The 24933-nt window shown below is 43.4% G+C and overlaps 2 protein-coding genes across 7 annotated transcripts in view; one reads left to right on the forward strand and one right to left on the reverse strand.

Annotated features, from left to right (window-relative positions):
* Positions 1–295: 295 nt before the first annotated feature.
* On the reverse strand, positions 296–12503 carry ddx59 (DEAD (Asp-Glu-Ala-Asp) box polypeptide 59). 3 transcript variants are annotated; one of them, XM_058073162.1, is made up of 10 exons: positions 12448–12503; positions 12311–12373; positions 11936–12048; positions 3541–4348; positions 3210–3392; positions 3026–3115; positions 2666–2917; positions 1738–1890; positions 1290–1418; positions 296–1204 (listed from the first exon to the last, which is right to left on the reverse strand). In XM_058073162.1, exons 4-10 carry the CDS (start codon positions 4330–4332, stop codon positions 944–946), a joined length of 1860 nt encoding a protein of 619 aa, XP_057929145.1. In that variant the 5' UTR covers positions 4333–4348; positions 11936–12048; positions 12311–12373; positions 12448–12503; the 3' UTR covers positions 296–943. The 3 variants fall into 3 exon arrangements, with proteins under 3 accessions (XP_057929145.1, XP_057929147.1, XP_057929146.1); XM_058073164.1 differs by lacking the exons at positions 11936–12048; positions 12311–12373; positions 12448–12503 and adding an exon at positions 5902–6292; XM_058073163.1 differs by lacking the exons at positions 11936–12048; positions 12311–12373; positions 12448–12503 and adding an exon at positions 4530–4641 and having other exon boundaries at positions 300–1204.
* Positions 6045–24933, forward strand: part of camsap2a (calmodulin regulated spectrin-associated protein family, member 2a) — a 33972-nt gene continuing 15083 nt past the window's right edge. Inside the window, exons 1-6 of one of the 4 annotated variants that reach the window (XM_058073157.1) lie at positions 6045–6616; positions 8451–8710; positions 18833–18994; positions 19353–19439; positions 22210–22242; positions 23715–23856. In XM_058073157.1, the coding sequence (XP_057929140.1) occupies positions 6478–6616; positions 8451–8710; positions 18833–18994; positions 19353–19439; positions 22210–22242; positions 23715–23856 (823 nt within the window). In that variant the 5' untranslated portion in view covers positions 6045–6477. The remainder of the gene's footprint in view (positions 6617–8450; positions 8711–18832; positions 18995–19352; positions 19440–22209; positions 22243–23714; positions 23857–24933) is intronic. The other 3 variants (XM_058073159.1, XM_058073158.1, XM_058073160.1) reach the window with 3 other exon arrangements.

Genomic DNA, 24933 nt, shown 5'->3' on the forward strand with positions numbered 1-24933 from the left:
GTTATGGCAAGAAGCTGGCACTAGATGGCAGCACCGTGCTACCAACCAATGCAGAGACGAGCTTGGTAAACGTTGGGTGGATGGATGCACGGGTTGATAATATCATTTCATATATATTTAAGGCAGGCTTTAACAAACTATATACAAGTCAAATACTTTAAGAATCGTTGGGAAGTAGCATGGAAGTAAATGTTTTTTTTATATATTTAGGATTCTGGCTAAAGTCAATATCTGAAACTTGCCAGTTAAACCTATATTGAAACTGTACTGTAAGAACCAAATGTTTCAACATAATCTGTGTCATTATTATTATATTATTTCCAAGGAAACTAAACACAGACCAGGAAAACAATCAAAAACCAATCACAAGTTTGGGATCACTTAGACATGTCTTTGTTTTTCAAGGAAAAACACCTTTCTTGCAACTGACAAAGTTTTATCAAACTCTCTGTAGAATGTACAGGTCCTTGTTCTCCCCAACTGTTTTGGGTACTCTGGCTTCTTCCCACAAACCAAAACCCGGCATGTTGGGTGAATTGGAGACTCAATTGTCCTCAATAGGTGTGAATGTGCTTGTGAATAGTTGTCCTGTGGTTGATGGCCAGTCCAGGGCGTACCCCAACCTCTTGTATGGTATTGAAAGTGGATGGACGGATATTGGGCAACCTTCAGTCCTCTGCTTCCATCCCAGCGTACGATTGCTAATTCAAGTTGATCAGCTCTACACAGTACTGGTCAAACACCATCAGCATCAACGATGAAGGATGTAGGCGACTTCACGGCACAACTGACAGAAAATATCCACATCTCAGGAAAAGACCTGAAACTTCTGACACCTTCTGCCAGTCTTCCAAATACTCATTGAGACAGAGTACAGTACAGTACAGTACGTGCATTTCAATGACATTTTACTCATCGGACATCATCAGCATGTCTGTCCACACTACTTTTTACGCCTGTCGTGTTTCTTGATAATGTCGATGAGGTTAGTCTTGGTCACCAGTGTGTCGCCAGGCCCCAGCTTGGCCTGTTGCTTTTCTCTCCTCTGCTGCTCGTAGAGGTGAGGTGAGTTGAGGAGCTGTGGGGGCAGGATGCTTCCAGTCGGTTTGACCCTGTTGACCACCCCCAGGAACAGACGTTTGTTGTTGTTGTTGAGAAAGGTGATGGCTGTTCCCCTGTGACCGAGGCGACCCGCTCTTCCCACCTAGAAAGAAATGAGAGGTACAACAAGTCTTAGTGCTGCAATGATTAGAAGTTGAATGGAAATCTTGGTGTCCAACACCACTGACCTGATGGACATACTCATCCATGGTGTTTGGCATATCAAAATTAACCACCAGTCGAACATTTGCCAAGTCCAGTCCTCTACCAAGCACACCTGTACTGATCACCACCTCAAAGTCCCCATCCAGAAGACCCTGAAGACAGGACAATAAGTCAGTGCTACACTGTGGTCACGGTAATGCTTTCATTTCATTTGAACATGCAGACACGTTACGATGGAATTATATCACAGTTCCACATGTCCCAGTATTAACCCCTGGGGTAAAGGCCAAGGCCCAAGACGCTTCACAAACCTGGTCATGTCTTCATGACTATTTCCATGTCATATTCATATATTCATATGTTGAGTTTGTAAGCAAAGAGAGCAGTGAGATAAAAAGGATAACCACGTCCAATTCAGTGTGGATAGCGCATACGCTCAACCTTGCACCTTCTGGTCGACACTCGCCTCACCTTGAGGATGCGATTACGTTCCAGTTGGCTCTTGTCAGAGTGGATTGCCACTGTATTGAGGCCCGTCACCGTGGCGACCGCTTCACACAGCAGATCAGCACCAAGTTTACAGTCGACAAACACCACCACTGGGGGCTGGTATAACTTATTGTCCTATAAAGCAAAACATGTACATACTGTTAGTGTCATCCTACAAGGTAAACAGAATTGAATGGAATGAACAATGTACAACGAAATTAAAAAGTGCCAAACAGTCAGTGCATCATTAAAATATCAACTACTAAAAATTTAATAGATACTCAGTCAAACATACCCTTCCCATTCAGCAGGGGAAAAAACCCAAATATAGTTCTGAAAGCCTATTCTTTTGACATTGAGAAATATGCGCGCTTAAACGCCTCAAGAGTGCAGGCCACAGTGCTTCGTAGGAGGAAAGGAAACAACTATGCAGTTCTTGATCATTCTGTGGGCATTTTATGAAGACATAAACCACCCTCACACCTGATCAAAATGATTTCAGGATTCCCTGGCTAGAATCTGTGTATAGGGTCCCACCCAAAAAAGAGTCACTATGTGTTCTTCAAAGAGACAGTCACCAGTGTGTGGATGCTCTGTTTGGGCACTCGATTCTGCAGGCAAAGGGACTAGTTTGTTAGCCGTATTGTCTGGCCGCACGACAACCAAGAGAGCTTATGAAAACCAAGACATATCTTTGGCAATAATCCAACGAAAACCCAAATACTAATGAATTTATTGATCAGCAGGCTCACTGCATGGAATGTTGAGCCAAACATGAACATTTCATACCAGGAGTCATACCTTAACCTATCTACACCAAAATTCTATGCAATTTTCCTTTGTACAATACAATAGATTAACTTGCGGTGGCAAGAGCTATATTTGCTACAAAAAAAATCACCGAACTTACATTGAGAATCTCAAACAATTTCTTCTTCTTGGAGGGTTCCTCCACCCACAGCAGGATCTGCCTGACGTTGGCACAGGGCTGGTTCTTCTCTCCTACAGCAATGCGGACTGGGTCACGCACCAACCGGGACGCCAACTCCTCCGTCCCCGTTGGGATGGTGGCTGACGCCAGTAGGGTCTGGTGGACTTCGGGGACATGGTCTAAAACTTCTAGCACCTGCTGCTGGAAGCCCATCTTTAGCATAGTGTCAACCTGCAGAATATATGACAACACACACATCAATGAAAGAACATCGATTTACCAAGCTGACAACTGCCAAGTACTGTTGATTTATTGACAGTAGCTTAATGATGGTCATACCTCATCAACCACAACAATCTTCACTTTATCCAACTGCACAGCCTTCTGCTTGGAAATCTCAAGGAGTCTCCCTGGTGTTGCTATGGCAATCTACAAGCAATCCATACATGAATACACATTTGGGAAATAGCCACATGACATACTGATTTTTCATGAAGTAAAGAGCATCATTGTAAACAGTTACTTGGATGCTGCTCTTTAGGCGGTGAAGCTGTGGGGGGAGGGGCATGCCGCCCACCAGCAGAGCGGTTCTCATATTAGGCAGGCCAACCACCACTTCCTTGGCCTGTCTCTCTATCTGAATGGCCAGCTCTCTGGTGGGTGTCAAGATAAGAGCCACGGGGCTGCACGCACTCCGACTTTGTTCCTGAAAGAAAACCGGATGAAAGAATTCAATGACGTGCACATGGGTTTCAAAAGACACATCACACCTGGGTGCTAATGCTAAAAAGAGGCCATTCACATAATGCATTTCATCTAAGCGATGTTTAGCTTCGTTTTCCAACTTTATGTACCTTCATTGCCAGTAGTATAACTGGCAGCAGGAAGGCTATGGTTTTTCCTGAGCCCGTGTCAGCACTGGCGATCACATCCCTGCCACTCAGACCAACAGGCAGCATCTGCATCTGTACTGGTGTGGGTGCCTCGTAGCCGGCCTTCTTCAAGTTGCTGTTAAGACTAAGTGGAAAGCCACAGTGTTCAAACTCTACAATGGGCCTCCTTATATCTCTTCCTTGGGTTTCAATGCCTAGTTCCTGTTTAATCCTCTGCACCTGCTCATCAGTTAGACCTGATATGAATGTATCCTCTTGGTAAGAATACTTCAATTCAAATGTATTTACAGAAGCGCCCGCAGGTTGATCCTGTGTAGTCCGTTTGTCTCCACTCGTGTCCTTTGGGTTAAAGGCTTGCGCTCCAGTGCCCAAGCCCATTTGGGCCAAGTGACGGGCTTTGCATTCCAGACTGCAAACATCATTGTCGGTGCTGTCACAGATGTACTCGCCGTAGCGACCACACATCACACAGATAGGTTCTCCTGGCTCTGGCCATCTCTGACTCTTTCGGAATGATTTGACTGGTTCATTCTCTTCTTCCTCCTGTGGGATTTCATCCAAAGCATTGAGCTCTACAGCTGCTTTTACTCTGCCATCTTCAATCGTGCTGTCTCTGTACTCCTGATCAGCATGTGTCTTGGAAGCTCCTTCCTCATTCTCCTGATCTTGATCCACCTGAACTTTCTTCTTCTTCAACGTTAGGTTGGGATCTTCTGCTGGGCGCTTCACTTTAAGGGCTCTTGGCATGAACATTTTACAGGCTAGTGATCTGGGAAGACACACACAAACGTAAGCATGTAAGCTTAATGTAAACATCATTCGTATGCTCGCTTTGCTGTATATTACATTAATATATGGTACAATTGTTTTCCAAAAGTTTCGTAATATGAGATGATGAGTTATCTACCATGTCGATTATCACATAATCGTAGCTTAAAAATCATACTAACCCGCAGCATCCATAAGATATCTGAATGTTTATATCGATATATAGGAGCGAAGTCGCTACGAATCTGGCTCCGTCCCATGCCAACTACGGTCGCAAAGTGATGACGTTGCAGCGTAGCCTCTGTATTCTGGGAATTGTAGTTTTTAACCAGGAGAGCGCTCGGCAGTAGTTTCAAACCGTACATGTATGAAAATACGACATTGTATTTGTATATATTACATATAATTGTACATTATATATGTCTCTTTGGAGTGCAACAATCACTCATAGAAGGATTCGTTAACGTACATACAAATATGTGACATATTTTAGCAAATCGTCCTCATGCCTTATATGAATTGCTTATGGGCCAAAACAAGATTGACGTTGAACACGGGACACCAGTATGGATATGTTACCCTGAAATACGGTGGCCGATAGGGGCAAACATGTAGGCTCAAAGGCTAAAAAAAAAATCATGCACTATGTAACAGGGCAACGCTGCAAAAAGTGTTGCGATGACTTTAACAGGGCAAGATCAAAAACAAGCAAATGTTGAAATGCTAAAATGTGATGCTAAAGTCTCATGCGGTTGTTTTGAGGTGTGTGGGTGTTTTTTTTTTTTTTTTACATTTCCTGCATTTTGTTTTTGAACTTGTAGCATTTTATGTTTGGAGCATTTTCCCATTGCGTTTGTTTTATGGCTCCACCTCTCACCCAAAGTCAGCTGGGATAGGCCCCAGCATACCCGTGACCCTAGTGAGGATAAGAGCCATGGAAAATGGATGGATTTATTTTATGGTGGTTTTGCGCTTGTATCATTTCTGTTTTTGCAGGTTTGGACATGGCGGCCCTAATCCATCCCAGAGATGGATGGATGGATGATAGATGGATGAATGGATGGATGGATGATAGATGGATGAATGGATGGATGATGGATGGATGATGAATGATGGATGATGGATGGATGATGGATGAATGATGGATGGATATATAATGGATGATGGATGGATGAATGATGGGTGGATAATGGATGGATGATGGCTGATGGATGGATGATGGTTGGATGATGGATGGATGGATGGATGATGAATGATGGATGCTGGATGGATGGATGATGGATGAATGATGGATGGATATAAAATGGATGATGGATGGATGAATGATGGGTGGATAATGGATGAATGATGGATGAATGATGGATGGATGGATGAATGATGGATAATGGATGAATGGATAATGGATGGATATATAATGGATGGATGGATGATGATGGATGATGTTTTCAGGCATTATATGTCTCTGCTACATTTGCTTGTGCCCGTACTTGCCAAAAGTAAGTGTGAAGGGGGCCCAAGCATATGCATGAATAATTCATAATTAGTAATATTTACCCAGAGAGCCATCGTGTCGTAAATCATTAAGAGGTTCATCATGCATTGCAACCAGTTGCATCCTCGCTGTAGCTCGTTAATTGGTTTGTTTATGTACACCGGGGGAAAAAAAATCCCCTTTTCAGACTGTTCGTGAAGGCGTCTTTGGCGCATGCGTACTACGGCAAAAACGGTGCAGCAAAGCGTGGTCGGAGAGTGGTTCCTCGCTGCAGAGAAACCGCACCGAGGCACCAGGATTATGAAAAAGGAATAAAACGCGAATTACAGCAGTTTTCCTCACAGGAACACTTTGACATGAAAAGGAAAGACGCTCAAATTCCACAAATCCCAAATGGAAACGTCCACGTTGAAGAGCACTCCCTCCTGTGAAATCCAAGGAAAGCGGCGCTGCTGCTTTGTGCGAAGGAGCCCGTCTCGTTTGTTGACCGCATGAAAAACACAGCGACTCATTGGACAATTCCAACCGAGGAGCCAGACGCTATACATTCTTTATTTGTTTTCCGCCCAAATTCCACTGGCGGGATGCTTTAGCGCTGCTCTGCTGTGAAGGGCTGAAGAAAAGGACAGCGTGGAAATATGGGTGAAGTTGAAGACCCGAAGCCCACGAAGAAGGTCTTCGTGGCACCGGCTGTCAAGCCTTTTGAGCACTATGACTTCTCCCGGGCTAAGATCTGTTGCAGTCTCTCATGGCTGCTGTCCAAAGCATACGGGGCAGGTAGGTGGGGCAGCTAGCTGCATCATCTTCTTGTTTTATGTCATTGTCTCTCTCTCTACTTCCGTCATCATCTATAATGTGACATGGGTTTGATTAAAATATCAGCAAAACACACCAAATATAAAGCATACTTGAATGATAGCGCCATACTGCTAATTGGTAGCGTCACAAATAGAACACCTTTGGGGGGCTTTTCATCCAGCATCACTTCGCATGCTCTTGGGGGCCATTCTAGATTAAGTGTTTTAGGAGATTAGATCAAGGCAATTCTCTGCGTGCTTTACAGTGATCAATAGTGATCAATAGTGATCAATATGTCATGGTGTCAAGGTGTGTGACATTTGGAATAGAAGCCATCATCACATGGGCTACATCATCTTCACTACACAGGGGCCCCTCAGATGTGTTGATGTACAAATACTCTGAATGCTAAAATGATGACATTCCTGTTGTTTTGTATAAATATTCAGTATTATTCAAGTATTTGCTATTTATACACTTATCATGATGAACAAATGGCTTAAAAATAACTCATCCCATTGTCCTTACGCCCACTAATATCGATATTCCAGTGTTGTACTTTGGAATCCTGGGCTCTGAGATGACTGATACAGAAGAATGTGCTGTTGTAAAAGTCCTGCAAACATAAAATCCCTTGCAGATCCTCACTGCATATTCAACTAGAAGAGAATGAAATGAGCTGATTCCAAAAATATAGCCCCCCAGAGAGGGTGAGCAATAGAGCAGGCTTGCATCCAGATCTCAGCCTACACTCTTCTATGCTGGATGCCTCACATGCATCTTCCTCATGTACATCCACACAGGCGTGCATCTTGCAGTCCAGAGGGTAGAGAGAACTCCACCTCTTAGCAAATCAGGTGCAAGAGGCTCCAAATCTCCACTGACCCTGAACAGGACATGCAGTAGAAAGTGAATGAAATGGTGCTAGAAAATACTGAAAGGAGTCATCATGGGGACACTTCACATGTGCCCACGTGATGCCATGGCGCTTGCACAAAAAAAGTGGATTATTTTCCATGTTTTGTTGTTTGAATTTGGTTCTTCTTCTCACGGTTATGGGTATTTTTTAAATGCTACTATTTTTGCTTATTTAGTAGCAATGTAGAAATGCAGTAGCAAAGGCTGAGGAGTTCCTACCTGCTACGTTGGTCTATGTCTGCTGACAGAGCTATCTGGAGATGACCTCATTGATACTGGTGGGAACAGTTTGGGGAAAGCTCTGTTCTGTCCCATGGTTCACCCTAATGAGAGAACAGACCTGTCCAATACAAACTCCCTATTTTCTACCATTATCACGTCCTGTAGGGTCACCGCCCCATGAAAGATACACTTCTTCTGCCGTGATGAGCAAGTAGTCTCTTAGCATGTACACGTCCATGAACCTGTACACAAAGACACGCACGTAAAGAGAGCCTCACAGAGATGAGACGGGGTGTTCCCGGCTCAATGTTGCAGAGATGCAGACAAGATTCATTGATTGGGCTGTGCTCCTCCTGTGGTTGCTATAGTAACGTCCGGGTTTATCCACTCATCACCATGTCAGGATACTGCCAAACAATGGTGGGGAACATTAGCAAAACAATATTCTGTCCACTGATGAGGCAAGCATTGCTGCAATGCACCTACCGTTACCAAGCTCTGATTGGTTTTTGGAGAAATGTGGTGGAGCAATGACCTCCTGACCTCCTCCTTATGGTGTTTACTACCTAAGGGAAAATGTTTTTTGTTCCTCCAATTAAGCGAAGGCAAAGATGTTAGACAAAGAAAGATTAGTCTCATCCTGGGTTATTCTCTCCCCCAATTCATGAAACAGACAGCATCCCAGCAGACATGAAAGAGCCCTTCTACACGGACCAGTATGAGCAGGAGCACCTCAAACCCGCTGTGGCTAGTCTTCTGCTGTCCGCTGACCTCTACTGCCGGGCCGCCAGCCTTATCCTGAAAGGTGGTAACGGTGAACCTCTACAGGGCCACGACGCTGTCATCCAGGCTCTGGCCCGGCAAGGACTCTGTGTCACTGACCATGATCGGCTTGTCACCAAGAGGGACCTTCAAAAGCGGCCCCTGCAAATGGTAGGAAGGACATTTTTTCATAGAGTGTGCTACTGTTGTAACTGGGGTTGCTGCCTACCACAAACTTGTAAAGACCAGTACGGATCAGCTGGATACTGGGTGTGAACATAAGCGCTGCTTTTGACAAGACAGCACTGTGCAGGCTTTCTGACATCTGATGCAGCAACTCAAGGATAGATTTCCTCATTGACATGCATTTTGATCTTATTGCATGAAGTCATCAAAAACAGGCGTGATTCATTCATTCATTTATTTTCTACCGCTTATCCTCACGATGGTCGCGGGGGTGCTGGAGCCTATCCCAGCTGTCTTGGGGCGAGAGGCGGGGTCCACCCTGGACTGGCGGCCAGCCAATCCAAGGGCACATATAACATATAAACAACCATTCCCCCCACATTCATACCTATGGACAATTTGGAGTCGCCAATTAACCTAGCATGTTTTTGGGGGAGGAAAGCGGAGTACCCAGAGAAAAGCCACGCATGCACGGGGAGAACATGCAAACTCCACGTAGAGATGGCCAAGGGTGGGCTTGAACTCCTAGCTGTGAGAAAACAGGTGTGATACTTACAGTAAAATACAAGACTTTCATTCATTTTCATTTGGCAGCACACACACAGTGGTAACAGTGAGCTTGACTGACCACAAAATTAGGTACACCTACGCAGTGTTGTTGAGAAACTTACAGTTAACAAGGCTGACGGATGATTTCCCTGGTTGCCATCATGGGAGGTTTGCATGAATCACCAAATTCACACAGATCATGAAGAAATAATTCCATAGTAAGGTCTTCCAGACCACTTCCTCACATTCAGAGTATATAGCTGAATAATATTAAATATAGCAGCTAATAATCCATGTCAATGTCACTCTTCGAATCTTGTACAGATGTAAGCCCCCATCCATTTCTGGTTAAGCCACACCCAGTTTATGCCCCACCCACTCCAAGTACAGATAAGGATACAGACCAGTCTACCTTCATACAGACTACTGACCAACCTAGCCATCCATCCATAATTCCTCTTCTTCTACCTAGCTAACCGGCTACTAATATATGGCACGATCACCCCTCATGAAGATGACTTGAAGCATCTGGGTTAGTTTGCAGCGAAGTCTCCATAGGAGGCTTCTCTGCCTCAGTGAAGCGCTAGTGACTGTGCTAGAAATGATTAGCACACAACATGCCCGCAGTGTGTTTGCACAGTCTTGCAGCTTTCAATTTCTCTTCCCTGCTAATTAAAAGGTTACTTAAGTTGTGCTGCAATTTGGACAGCGAAGACAGCAGACCTGATGTAGATGCTACTTTTAATGGAATTGCAATAGAAGAAATGCCATTCAATGTAGAACAGCACAGTGTGTTAAGCATACAGTGTCTGTCTTTCCAAACAGGCAAAGAGGTAGGAGGGGTATGTCATTGGAATCAATGCATCAGTATACAAACATTTCACACACTTGGTGTGAGCTTACAGACGTTAGTCCTGTCTCTGGCTTCCACGATTCTCCCTCATAATGCCTTCTTCTGTCTGTGGAACAATCAATCCATTCTCCATCCTTCATACATTCTTCCCTATGACGTTTCTCAGTGGACCTTGCCCTCCTAACCTGTGATCATTCCATCATCAATGCTCCTGTCCTTGTCCTTTGGTAACGCAGAGGTTGCTCGTGTGCTTGAGTCAGGAGTCGAGTGGCACCTAGCATGTCGGTGTGTAGCCCTACCAACATGTTATGGCAACCGAACCAGCCCGATCTTGTGGCAGAAAACGATATTATCCGATCTTCAAAAATACGGTGGATCGGGACATCCCAAATGCATCTTGGCACAGTGACTGTCCTAACTCTACATGTGCATGATCAATATTCTAAATACTAAATTATAGGACAACATTGCCTGGACAAAGAACGCTTTGGTGACGGGATGCTGATGCTGCTGCTGATGATGATGATGACTGCATGATTGCCTCAGCCTTTCTCAGCCATGTGCAACGGACATGCAAATATCTCTTCATAGCATCCTTAATCCGCTCCAGAAGGTCCCTATGTACTCTAACGGAATCAGTTTGTCTCATAACAAATCATGTCAATCCAATTACTGTAATACGTTCCAGAAATACACAAAATCTGACTTTATGGTTTTTATTCTAATTTGACATACAGAAAATAATTCCAAATGCATATCAAATATCCATTTTGTATACCGCTTATCCTCACAAGGGTCGCAGTGGTGCTGGAGCCTATCCCAGCTGTCTTGGGGCGAGAGGCGGGGTGGTCTGCCTGGGCACATATAGACAAACAACCATTCCCACCCACATTCATACCTATGGACAATTTGGAGTGGCCAATGAAGCCAACATGTTTTTGGAATGGGGGGGGGGCAGAGTACCCGGAGAAAAGCCACGCATGTGTAACCCAGATAGAAAATAAATATATAAATATTAATTTAAGATGGAAAATAAAGTTACGTATATAAATAACTTAACTAAATTTACAGTGCGTATAATGTTTTGGGGTGCGCCGCCAATCAGTGACGTATATATAGTCCGGAGGGGACTACACACCGGTAGCGGTGAGGGACGCATGGAGAGAATCGCTGCAGGTATTTCAAAGTTTTGTGGTTGAAGTTTATACATGGAAAATGTCTAACATTTTACATACGTGGTCGGAATATAGGGGCCCTCCACCGGCGCAACGCTGAACTAAAAAGAGCAGTGTTCGATCACATCTGTGAGTGTTGACATTTCATTGCTAAACGGCATTAGCACCGTTTATTAGTACCTTTGTCTGTCACTGTTCTCTCAAATATGTCCATGGTTACACAATAGTTTGAATACCGCCACAAAAACAAATTTGTTAAGCCCCTCTCTCACTCCTGGCTGGCTTGCCACTTTGTGTAGCGTGTACAATGCGCGATTACATTTAATATTTAGCTTTAGACACTTTAAATTGTAATTGTAATTTCTAGGCTAGAAATCAAAAATCCAGATTTCGGCTCTGGGAGTGAGATGAAAAAGAGGCGAGCACACAATTTGCAGCAGTGGCGGTACCATATATTATAAAGTGAAAAAAACAGAAAAATACAAATTCACAACACTAATTTACAGTTAATTAACAGTCCAATGGCCCAGTAATCGAGTGTCCAGAGGTTCAGGAGTGGAGGAAAGGAGTGAAGTTTTTTTTATGAAGCCCAAAGAGGGACAAAAGGAAAAGGACGGCTGCAAAGCCTCCTACCAGCCCGGTCAGAGCAGAGCAGGTGTGTGACAGCTCATCAGTTCATCTGGGCTTCCAACTTCCAGGTGTGTTGCCTCAATGCAGGGTTCCTAGCTTGCCATCAAAAACCTGGCCTATGTAAAATAGGACCAGCAGACATCAATTTATGTGCACACAACCATTCTAAATTACATATACATATAATACAAGTCGTATCATAACTTCAATTGTACAATATATTATCATTTATAATAAATAATTGCACTTATGTATTATTCATTATAATCAACTAGTATTAATCTTATAATCGAATTAATCAATTGAGAGAACAGTGACAGACAAAGGTACTAATAAACGGTGCTAATGCCGTTTAGCAACGAAATGCCAAACACTCACCAATTCCATAGATGTGATCGAACACTGCTCTTTTTAGTTCAGCGTTGCGCCGGTGGACGGCCCCTATATTCCGACCACGTACGTAAAATGTTAGACATTTTCCATGTATAAACTTCAACCACACAACTTTGAAATACCTGCAGCGATTCTCTCCATGCGTCCCTCACCGCTACCGGTATGTAGTCCCTTCCGGACTATATATACGTCACTGATTGGCGGCGCACCGACACGTGACTTTGTTAGACGCCGTCACGTGACCTAATGACGGTGCACCCCAAAACATTGTACGCACGGTAAATTTAGTTGATTAAGTTATTTATATAACTTTATTTTCCATCTTAAATTAATATTTATATATTATTTATTTTCTATCTGGGTTACACATGCACGGGGAGAACATGCCTACTCCACACAGAGATGCCCAAGTGGGGAATCAAACCCAAAACTCCTAGCTGTGTGGCACGCTAACCACTCCGTCACTATGCAGCGGCACATCAAATAGATGAAAATAACTGAACACACGTCTGCTTTGGTTGAAGACGTGATTGTTGCCAAAGACACAACATGGCAGCGAGATCCAAATGTTATTTCTGCAATAGAAAAGTGTTTCTTACACACATTTCTCCTTTTATTGGGGGTATGGCTGCAAAATAACCCAAAATGGAGTCAAAGGAAGTTTCAAATGCCAGCATGTTGATAGAGAAGGTGAGAAACTATTGAATCCAAGAAATATCTTATGGCAAAACACTAAGGTGGTGTCATAGGGTCATGAAGGGCTCTGTAAATAAACCTGACTTGACGTGATCCACCCACCATCCCATACCCACAAGTTAGCAAATGTTTTCCCATGCTGAATATTGTGATGGAGGAAACATTCAACATTTCATTTGAACACAAGTCAGTCTGAATGTGTTGCCGTGGAAACGGTGAGGGGGAAGAACTATATGTCCATGCAAACAGAGCAAATGATTGCGATGATGAATAATACCGGCTACATTTCTATGGTTGAATTGCACGTCCAAACGGAGATAGAAGCTGATCAGGCATCGCCATCGCTTTACTGTATACTGCATATGCAAGGCCTCCCACACGGGTATCCCTGCAGGTAGTTAGAGACCAGCACTCTCTGCTCACTCCTCGCATCTGATTGGACATACTTTTTTTTTTTTTCAACTAAATCCATTCATTCAATGTTTAGCATTTATTCTAGGATTGCTGATGAATATTGTCAGCATCTGGAGCTCATTAAGATGTTGACATTTCACGCACTTTAGAGGCCATATGAGTGCGTATCAGAGAAATGTCACACGTCAGGGACAGACACAATGCACCATTTCCTTATATTCTCTGCAATCACAAACATATATCGACTATGATTTAGGTTTTTTTCTCCTGCCGATGCATATTGATAAAACATGTCAATAAATTAAAAAAATAAAGTATTTTATCTTAGATGATGGGGGTGAACACTCCATCTGCTTCCATCACACTATTGGGAAGGCTTTGTTTCCATGGTTACGGTGTGTGTGTGTGTGTGGCTTTTCCTGACTGTGTCATATGTGCAGTGTGTTTATGATGGGGCTTGAACGCCTAGCTTCTAGGCAAGGAATGTTGAATTTTGTCAAACAATAAATGCATGCAAAGCAGAATCTGTAAGATGTGGTATCCGTCAGTAATTATGTCAACATTAAACTGGCCCCCACTGCCCTTCGTATTTTCCTCTGCAATTGTTCTTATGGCCAAAAGACCGAGTGGAAGCAGCGGTGCAGAAGAGAGGGCGTGCCAAGTACGGGCTGCTGTCGTCAGCCTCAGCGAAGTCACAGCCAGCATGTTGTGCTCGTGCCAGCGGCTACTCGGAGGCAACACAGCATGGATGGGCATGTGAACGTGCATGTGCACGTGACACAGTTGGACGGCCATTTTTCATATCATTATTTTACACCCCATACGCCCTATCCCCGCATGTCATTCAGCATTAATGACCCTGCAAATGTCCGGTCCAAAAATCGTCTTTTTCCAAAAATAGGCCGACATGTCATCCACTCTGAGTCAGTAATAATATATGCTAAAATACTGGATCCTATGGATAAAATCTTCAGCAGATATGTTCTACTGTGAAAAACGCCCCCAATTTTTACCCGTGTGTGCTTCATTGTGTTTTGTCACGTGTTGCGATTTTGCTCTTTTTTGTCCTTAAACGCACCATTGTTGTGAAACCAGATGAACTTGCAAAGTAATTCAGTGATAAGCGGGGCTGCATTTATGTTCATTGGTGCACACTTTAGCTATGATTGCAGACTCAGACCAGTTGGCGTTATCTGCTGTCCTACGGTTAACTTGGAGGTTCTTGTTTCAATTGCAAGGTTTTGCAGCACAGTGAGGAGGAAGCTATACCGCTCAAAAGCTCCCTTCCCAGAGCCAATTCCACACCACACCGTTTGTGTGTCCAAAGCTGAGAGTTGGGCAGGCTGTTAAAGGAACTGTAGTACAGTATGGACACCCGGGCGTGTTTATATGTAGACCAGGTGGTAATCTCAGAGATCTTCGCTAATAAAACAGCACTGAATGTATTTGCAGGCTGCTCAAATTCCTATTCTTCTTCGCTAACTTCTTTTATAGGATGGGAAAGTTATGAGTTGAGATGGCATGCTTATTGTGCAAAAGTTATTACAAAACTTCACTTTACACTAGGAAACCAAACTAAATGCTCAGGAAGATTTTGCAGTTCATTTGCAGATTAGACCGCAAACCAGCAGTTGAAAATATTGAAGAGATACTAGATTGGGGGATTTTATTAGCTGTAAGTATCAAAATAATTGTAAATAATCAAATAAAAGTCATTTACATTTAGATCAAGAATAATTACAATGGGCGGCACGGCGGTAGAGTGGTTAGCGCGCAGACCTCACAGCTAGGAGACCAGGGTTCAATTCCATCCTCGGCCATCTCTGTGTGGAGTTTGCATGTTCTCCCCGTGCATGCGTGGGTTTTCTCCGGGCGACTCCAAATTGTCCATAGGTATGAATGTGAGTGTGAATGGTTGTTTGTCTATATGTGCCTTGTGATTGGCTGGCGACCAGTCCAGGGTGTACCCCGCCTCTCGCCCAAAGACAGCTGGGATAGGCTCCAGCACCCCCTCGACCCTCGTGAGGAAAAAGCGGTAGAAAATGAATGAATGAATTACAATGTGGTCAATAAATGCTAAATCGATCTCTATAGTATGTAAATATAGGTAGATATTGATAGAGATTTATATAGCTGTACATGAAATAGCTAGCATGTAGCTTTAGCACATTTGGAGCTTAATGAGGTTTTAAGTAGATATCCAAAAATATCCAAAAGCAAGAAGGGGGGGTGGGTGACAAAAAGCAGCTCCAGCGTTCCTGTTCATCACCTGAAGAATGGCTTCGGGCATGCTTGATGGGAGTGTTTCCAGGAGGCTACTGGGAACATTGGAACACTGGGAAAATAATTTTTAAGCTCTCGTTCTGGCGGACCCTCGTGGATCATCTTGTCTCGCAAGTCGAATGTCCAGAGACACGCCTATAAAATATTGCAAAGAACATGCACTCTTTGTGAGCCTCATTAGCGAAACGGGCTACTTATATATGAGATGGGGCACTCCGCCGCCCCCATCAGAGATGGTGCTTTCAGAGTGCTTTTCCATGTCCAGCTGAGGGTGTGGGAGCTTACCAGAAGCTGGGCAGACCCTAATTTAAACCTCTCACCCAGGCCTGTGATACCAAAACCAGTAGACTACTTTTCAAATTGACCGTGTCCAGATTCTTCCAGGGGACTGCAGTACTGCTTGGTTCACTCGGTTCATTTTCTCACTGGAAATCCTAAGGTTTCTTTTTTACTAGACACGGGGTTGGCATCGGCAAGGTTTGCAGCTTAGAATTCGCTGACTTTCAAGGGCATCCGGTCCTATGAGGTGAACTGTTTTATGGACAAAAGTATTCGGACGCTTTGTCATTAGACTTACAGGATGCAAAAATGGTAGCAAATATCGTTGATGAAAGCAAAGGGATCCCGAGTGAGTCATGGTAGACTATTTGGCTGGAAGGAAGGAATGAAAATGTACAGCGCTAATCTAAAGGTTACATCACAATAAATGAATACATGTGAGAGAGGGGAGTCCTTATTTCAAATGGCAAAGCCTTTTCTGTGGGTGGTGAGTATCCATCCAGATACCGAGGCTGCTTTTCCACCCCCAGCTTGTGTCTGACATTTCCACACGGTCAGCTGATCCTTCCCTCCCACTCTTTTTTCTGTTACACAGCAACTCTTCCTCAAAGCTCAAAACTTACTCAAATATTTTGGTTTCCACTCCCCACAGTTAGGTGCCGTGCATCTCTATGTTATTTTGCTCCTACGTGACCTTTTGCTCCCACGCATGGTGGCCTCTGATGCGCGGCCCAGTCCGGCGCATTTAAAGGCAATGAGAGGCGTTCATTTGATTGGTTAAGATTGCGTTCGGCTGTGTTAAACCCTCTCACGCCTTCTCTCCCTCCCAAGTGGCAAAGAGGGAGGCGTGGGTGCGCTGTTGGCTGCACCTGGTCTACAAAATAGAGCATTTAATGTCCTCAGACCGCAGCAGGTTCAAATCAATATCCAGACCTGATGCAGAAAGGATGTTAGATTGCAGAAAGAAAAGGTCTCTCGGGAATAGAACCACCTTCTCATTACATGTTTGTATTTATTGGGTTGTTAGCGTCTCTCAGCTGGGACTTCCCAAGTGTTTGGACTGACTTGATGAAGGAGAACATCAATGGGTTTGGCTTTTTACTGGCTTGCAACATCGAACGCATTTAGCATAAAGCATTCAACATCATCACTAAGTCGAAACATGAATATTGTTGACATTTCCTCAGACCTATTGTCCTTGTTTTTTACATATTCAGCTTTGACTTTGGGAAACAGTCCTCAACATGTTTGCATCTTTTGTTGCTGAGCAAACCACTAACTGTTTGTGTTTGCTTCATATTGACTCGGTCCAGCTAGCGCCAACTCCATTAATCCAAACAAGCTTCAGATTAATTGTTAGTTGCGGCCCTTGTCACAACTAGCACTGTGACGTAGCATGTCATAGCATATATGAGCACAGAACAAAAGGCTTTCATCGAAGTGGGTTTGGTAGATCCTCAAATCCTCACAGCGCTCCTCAAATAGTGGGGCAGGCCCCCCGGGGGTGAGAGAAGCAGGGTGTACTTTCAATGTTAGTGCACACCTGCCAACATGTAGAAATTGATAGTACTGCAGGGCTCTACGTTAAAAACAAAAATGACTTGCCCATGGGGAATCCTTAAGGTGAGAACTACTTGCCCGAACTTGCCCCATGTAAAATGAAAAGACTGCCATAATGATATCATATATCAATATATGCTGATAATTCATCAGATAATAGTACTGATGCATTGTATTTGGAGAAATGTCTGAAAATTTGTGGAGATGTATGTTAACATGGCATGCCATACTACCTTACACATCGTAGTAAGCAGTGATATTTATAAGTTGTGCACCACAATGAAACATTATTGAATAGACACATTTGTGTACTAGTAAAGTGTTTTTAATCCAGAAAAAAATGCGCAATGGTCAAACAATAATTTGTGAAGCAAAGGTGAGAAAAATACACAGAGAAATGGAAGCGCTAGATTTTGTAGCTTGTGCAAAATCAGCACTTGGTATTGGATCTAATGGGTGGTGTTTCATTGTGACCACTTCAAATTGTCACAGCAATGTGATTCACTCACCTGTGCCATCATTTGATTTGCTGCCGCTAATAAAATACTTGTTTAGGAGGCACTGGTTCATCACTTTTTGCTGTTTTCCTTCAGAAGTTGTTGAAGAATTAGACGATGTTTGCAGGGACGCCATGATAGATGTTTTCCTAGTAAAACGATCGCTGATTGGTTGATCGCGAACAAGAACGGGTGTGGGTAAAACGCGGATTGTGGATTACGGACCGCGGTCTAAATAAACGATTCTGATTGGTCCATTTCAAGATTTGCAAGGATTGGTTTGCAAATTACCACCGGAATTACGCAGTCCGTGTTTTACCAACACCCAACAAGAACCGCTTTAAAAAAAACTCTTGCCAGTACGGCATGCTAAAGTACACTTGACCGACGGGAATATCACTGATTGGATTTACTTGCCCCAATTTTGTTTTAACTTGCCCCGGGCCATCGGTACAACGTTATTGTCGAGCCCTGGTACTCAACGTGAAGTTGAGTCAAAATGAAATTAAAATGGCTCTTGTGGTGGTAAAGGTTGCCGACCCCTGGTCTACACTGTCCATAGGTGTGGATGCCTATGTGTAGGGATATGCCATCCGGGTTATATGCTCCTGATTTTTTGATACTGATCATCCATGACTGAGATTGTCCCATACCGATATTGATCACATATGTTAACTGTAAAAATGTCACATACATTCAATTACATAACACAGCTTACTATGTTGCTACCATGAATAAAATATCCCGCTCCATCCCATCCTCCCTCTTCATTTTGCAGAGCGCTCATCTGGCATTGATTGACTCTCTGCTGCTAGCGTACGCAGCAAAAACTGTGAGTGTGGAGAAGGTGATGGCTAGCATTCGCCAGTATTCATCCCGCCACTCTGAGGAGGATACGCCATACGATACAGAGGATGCCGTCACCACCTGGATGAATAAGGTTGGTGCCGGTTTTAGCTTGTGCACATGCAGTAAGCACCAAAGTGCACTTTAAATCTGTAAATACAGTAGCAGGGGCTTGTTAATTTGGCTTGCCAATTTCAGTCTAATTGCTTTTTTCTGGTTGTGCTTGCATCACACACACACACACACACACACACACACAGAATGCGATTCCTGCTGTGCAGACATATGGCTTTCTGCTGGAGTGCTAAGGCAGAGTCTAAAATTCACTAGATTAACAGCTGATTAAACTTGATCAATATGAAGCCGAGTAGAGTGGGATACAGGTTTCACTTATATACGGACTATATACAGCGTATATACAGACTATATCAGTGTGTTTGTTCTCCCTTTAGATAAATGAGTATCTGAGAGACATTGTGGCTCAGGAGCAGAAGACAAAAAAGGAGACACAAATTGCAGAGACTGCAGGAAATCCTCGGGTAAGTCTTAACTCCTTTCTCAGCAAAAACATGCAGATTTACTTTGACTGACAGCCTCAGACGAGCTCAGCAAAATCCATGTTATGAATTGAAGTCCTTGACGTCTGTGTCACTCGGCTATCTGGAAGCTGCTTCCTCGACAGAACTTAAGCCATCAAAATCCAGCCTTCATCCAAGGAAACACTGGGATTTCATCTTTGCAAGAATCCATGGCTAAATCTGTGCTTTAACCAGAAAAAACGGCGCTCTACCGTCTAATTAGGCCAATAGTTGCTTTGTGGGAGGTCACTGAATGTTATAGTTACTAGTTACTTCTCCAAAAACCACTACAAAAGTAACTAGTTACCAGTAAAAGTACTGTACTGAATAGCATCCTGTCTACTCATTGGTCGGTCAGTCAACGAAATGCCAGCTGATTGGTCCTTACCTCCGCGACAACGATCAAGACTTTTCTGCTTTCTGGGATGCCGTAACCAGCCAGCGCGTGCACGATGACATGCACAAGCGTACAATAACACACATACATTTCACGTGTCGCGTGGCTGGGCACAGACTCGCCTTAATGACTTAATGACCTCGTGTGTGCAGCCCACCAATCACATGTGGTCTCTCGTTGCAGCCCGTCGTGTCAGTGTTGAACCACTGTTGCATATATACAGTAGATATATATATGCATATATACAGTAGATCTACTTGTAAATAAATGAAAGTGTGGAGAGCTTGTGTTGAAAATGTCTCCCAGTCCTTTGAACCGGAAGACTATGTCCATTTATTTAGCATTTTATTCTGCAAAATAAGTGGACATGGTCTTCCGGACACGTCGCGGACTACATATTCCAGGGATTCGCTTTCGCGGTTGCAGGCCGACCGAGTTGTCCTCGGAGGAGCTGCCAGAAGAGATACTCCAGACTAAAGAATGTGAAACATCGAATTCTCGCTTCAGTCATTCTAGCTAACATTGGCTCACTCTGCAACAAGACAGATGAACTGCAAGCTAACGTCAACCATATATAATAACCATATATAATATATATATAACCATATATAATAACCATAACCATAACCATATATAATAATAATAATACGAATGTTGGACAGCATCAATTTCTGCATTGAAGCATCATCCAACATTGAAGTGTGGAAAAAAAACAAGGAGTCAGGAAGGGGGCAAGCACTTTTATATTGACAATGTAGTCATGCCTCTGTATTCGATATGTATGCACGTATACACGACATTGTCCGGTGTAAAAATGGTCAATGAATGAAAATAAGGCATCAGAAGATGCATTAAAATTATTCTACAATTCTACAACAGTCGTAAAGTGTCAGTAGTGTTGCATTGATGAGACAATACCCCCTGCAGGAAGTACGCTAGTCAGAAAAAGACAAGAAATTCTCCCACTGCTGACGTGTGTGTCTATGTTATGTGTTATTGATGTCCAATATGTCTTATTTTCTCCTGTGATGTCTACTGTATTGGGTAATAGCGGTGTAAAGGTGACTATGGGGGGGCTGTGATGGTGTTAAAAACTGTATTTCATATGCTCTAAGTATAATTCCATTTACACTCCTCCTCGCCTTTGACATTCACTCATCACAGTCAGTTCTGGAACCAATTAGCCGCAATAAATGAGGCTTTACGCTTCTGTACTTGGTGCTTTTTGATTCAATTGAAGGCTTCAGACTCCAGTTCCCTGACATTCTTTATTATCACGTATTTTTTTACCAGACTAAAAATTCGTGGCACTTTGAGAATTTGTCTCTTCCATCCTTCATCTTGTCACGCGCTGCCCCTCCAAAGTACATTTCTGACATGTTAGAGTCACATGAACCATCTTGAGCTCTGAGAAGCTCTGGTAGCAGTTTCCTGCGGGCGCCCAGAGTCCGGGCTAAACACGTTGAGGCTGCGTTTCAGTTATACGCTGCCAAAATCTGCAACATAAGATGTGCGAATCTTCAGCCTGGGCAATGTTCAAATCTAAGCTGAAACATTTCACTATCAACTCTCCTTATCACTACTCCAACTCTTTCATCTGCACTCTTGTATAAACGCAAATCTTCATGCACTCGTTCTTTCGTGACAAGCAGGCCAACCTTAAGAACACTTCAAAGGGGCAAATTGATGAACATGGATTGGATTATTTTCCTGCTCTGATGCCATCAGGCGTCAGCTGCTGACTTCATTAGCATTCAGAGTCCTGCTACTTGAACCACATGACGGGAATCTAAGTAAGCGACCAACGATCCCGCCATCTTCTTGCTGCCTTTCGCACTGATTGAGGGTTGCCCTTTTCTTCATTCCCGTTCACAGTCAAGGGTTTCAGGTCAAACAGTATTTTATCGTTTGGTTCTCATCCACACGGGAACGGCATTCTGGGTGACCTGAAGCTGTATTTTTTTGAACGTGGCTTCCAGAGTGGGAAAATCAGCTTCCATATGGATGAGCAAATCCACTCCAATTAAAAAGGATGACGTCACCTGACCAAAAGTGTGCTTTGACAACAAGCCATCATATCTGAGTGCCATGACATTCTCCCGATATTTCATCTGATACTTGTAAAGCCGAGGACTCATTTCTTTCTTCTTCTGTGACCTGTTTAGGTCATGACTTAAATGTCTCATTTAAATCCACGCCATATGATTTGCTTATTTAATCGTCACGTTTTTTTCTTTCATGCTCTTGTTGTCTCTGCTTGTGTGTGCCAACCCTGTTGGCGACTGATCTCACTAACAGCTATTTCTTTGTTGTTGCTGTCTTTTGCTGCTGCAGTCACCAACCAAGTGGTACATGAAGCTTGTGCCTGTAAGTCCACTCATCAGTTAATCCTTTCCATCCGTGGCGACCCTGGGTACCTTCACTTGGCTGCTTTCGTGCAGTTTTACACCACAAGGAGCAAGACCTTGCAGCCCACTATTTTAGACTTTAGACCAGAAGACCTAAACTACAATGCTCCCTATTTAGTGGCTTACATTCGGACCCACTATCATCAGCACCATTTTAGCATAAAGGCTGCACGCGATGGTGGTGGGTGGGGATTCAAGGTACTCCTCTATGGTGTAAAACTGCCTGTTTCTGTATCACATCTTCACTGTTGCATAAGCCATGTTTGCTTCATACCTTTGTTGGAACCTCCAACACAGGTACAGATGACGGAAACACAGGATTAAGCAATGTGTAAAATGGAGGATGTCAACTGTGAAACTACTGCAGACTGCATCCTCCGATCACGGTGGGGCGCACAATAAAATAAGCACAGTGCTATTTTCATAGAATTGTAGATTCTCATAGTCTCACAGCACTTGGCAGGAAATGATTCTCCTTGTGGACTGTCCGCATTCGGCACTGGAACGCTGTCTAATATATGTCTGTATAAACACAGCTGACATGGAGATATTAGGATTCTTGGAAGAGCTGTCTAACCTTTCCACAGTATTATGTTGCATTCCTCACATTTACATCAGCAAACTGACGTTCAAAGCAATTGAATGATGTTTGCTTTCACATTGCTTCCTACAAATGTGAAACATTTAATCAAACCTGCTCGGGCTGGGCGATATGGACCAAAACCCATATCCCGATATATTTAGGTAGAATGTCCATACACGATACAGAAAAACAAAAACAATAAGGAAGTAATAAATAAAGTACTATTAAACAAAAACGCAGCAGGAAACACAGAGTTGCTGTAGCTAACTTAGCTGTCACTGTAGCTACTCGGGCACCATCTTGAAACAAGAGACCTACGCATCAAATCCAGTCCATATCCATATGAACCATATGTTTGTTTATCATTCATTCATTCATTTTCTACCGCTTTTCCTCACGAGGGTCGCAGGGGGTGCTGGAGCCTATCCCAGCTGTCTTCGGGCGTGAGGCGGGGTACACCCTGGACTGGTCGCCAGCCAATCACAGGGCACATATAGACAAACAACCATTCACACTCACATTCATACCTATGGATAATTTGGAGTCGCCAATTAACCTAGCATGTTTTTGGAATGTGGGAGGAAACCGGAATACCCGGAGAAAACCCACGCATGCACGGGGAGAACATGCAAACTCCACACAGAGATGGCCGAGGGTGGAATTGTGGAATTGAACCCTGGTCTTCTATCTGTGAGGTCTGCGCGCTAACCACTAGACCGCCGTGCCGCCCTGTTTGTTTATCATATCGTGCTTAAAAGGAATATCCCTACTTTAAAAAATATCAACATGTCGCCCAGCCCTAAAACCTGCTGAGAGACTAAGAGAACATTCTCATGTTTGTCATCCAGGCCCGCTACAGGAAAGAGCAAAGCAGCGCTCAGGTGATTCCCTGGATCCCTCCGGTGGATGACCTGCTGAAGGACAGCACAGATGGCTCAGCACTGGGTGCTCTCTTGCACTTTTACTGCCCCCAGCTGCTGCCTCTCCATGGTACTCTAGCAAAACGCTTCATTTTCACAATATTAACTGATCCAATGTCAAAAATGATCCTCTGTTTCACAACTAATGAACAACTCAACCGCCTCAAGGAGATGCACTCAATCCTTGCTCTCATTCCACTCCTATATCACAGCAAATCATAGCAATATGAAATGACCTCTCATTGCTCTCAACATCGTTTTTAGATCAAAATCTAAGTAAAGAAATACATTTAAAATAGATCATTCTCGACATGTTGATGTTTATGGTATTTATACTCTGATTTTCAGTCAGTTAGTCTAACCTGAGCATGATTATTTGTAAACTGTATTTGTATATAACCCTAACCCTGGGTCAAATTGTTAATTTGTTCATACTTTTAGGTTGTTTATATTGTTTATGTTTTACTGTTTAACTGGCTCTGTCCTCTTTGCTGCTGTACAATGCAAATTTCCCCACTGAGGGAGGAATGGAGGCATAACTTATCTTATCTTATTGTATGTTCACATTCAGATTCCATTGAAAGCTGTATTTGTAGAAAGACAGGCACCTTGCGTTTTCATGTGAATGTGAAAGATTGTAGCCGGTGGCTAATTTCCTTCTTTCATCCTAAGGGCAGCTTGATGGCATTTGAGGGCATTTGATGGAATATGAAAGGAAAAATCAGGCAGGTTAAAATAGGACAAAAATAAAAGCATCAGTTTGGGGATAGCATGAAAACCGACTGTTCTTATGTATTCTATCCGTATGCATACATACACGATATGTTTGTATGTGTAGGTATACACTATCATCATGACGCAAGAGTCGTTCCTGTTGCACTCATATTAAAACCATGTGCCATAATCCCATCACATATCTGTTCTAATGTGTTAATGTGTGATGCTGGGCTCGTTAGCAATCTCACACATTTACTCATCAGAACAAAAGATCAATCAGTGTGCATTGTCTTGTCATCAATTACGGGAACAGGTCCCCGCCCCCTCGATGATGACATTCATTCACTTACTAACACTTAAATAACTCAAAAGGTTCCAACGCCATTACACTAGAGCAGTAACGCTAACCCACACTGATGGCTCCCTCTGT

This window comes from Doryrhamphus excisus, chromosome 5 (assembly GCF_030265055.1).
Source record: "Doryrhamphus excisus isolate RoL2022-K1 chromosome 5, RoL_Dexc_1.0, whole genome shotgun sequence".
NCBI lineage: Eukaryota > Metazoa > Chordata > Actinopteri > Syngnathiformes > Syngnathidae > Doryrhamphus > Doryrhamphus excisus.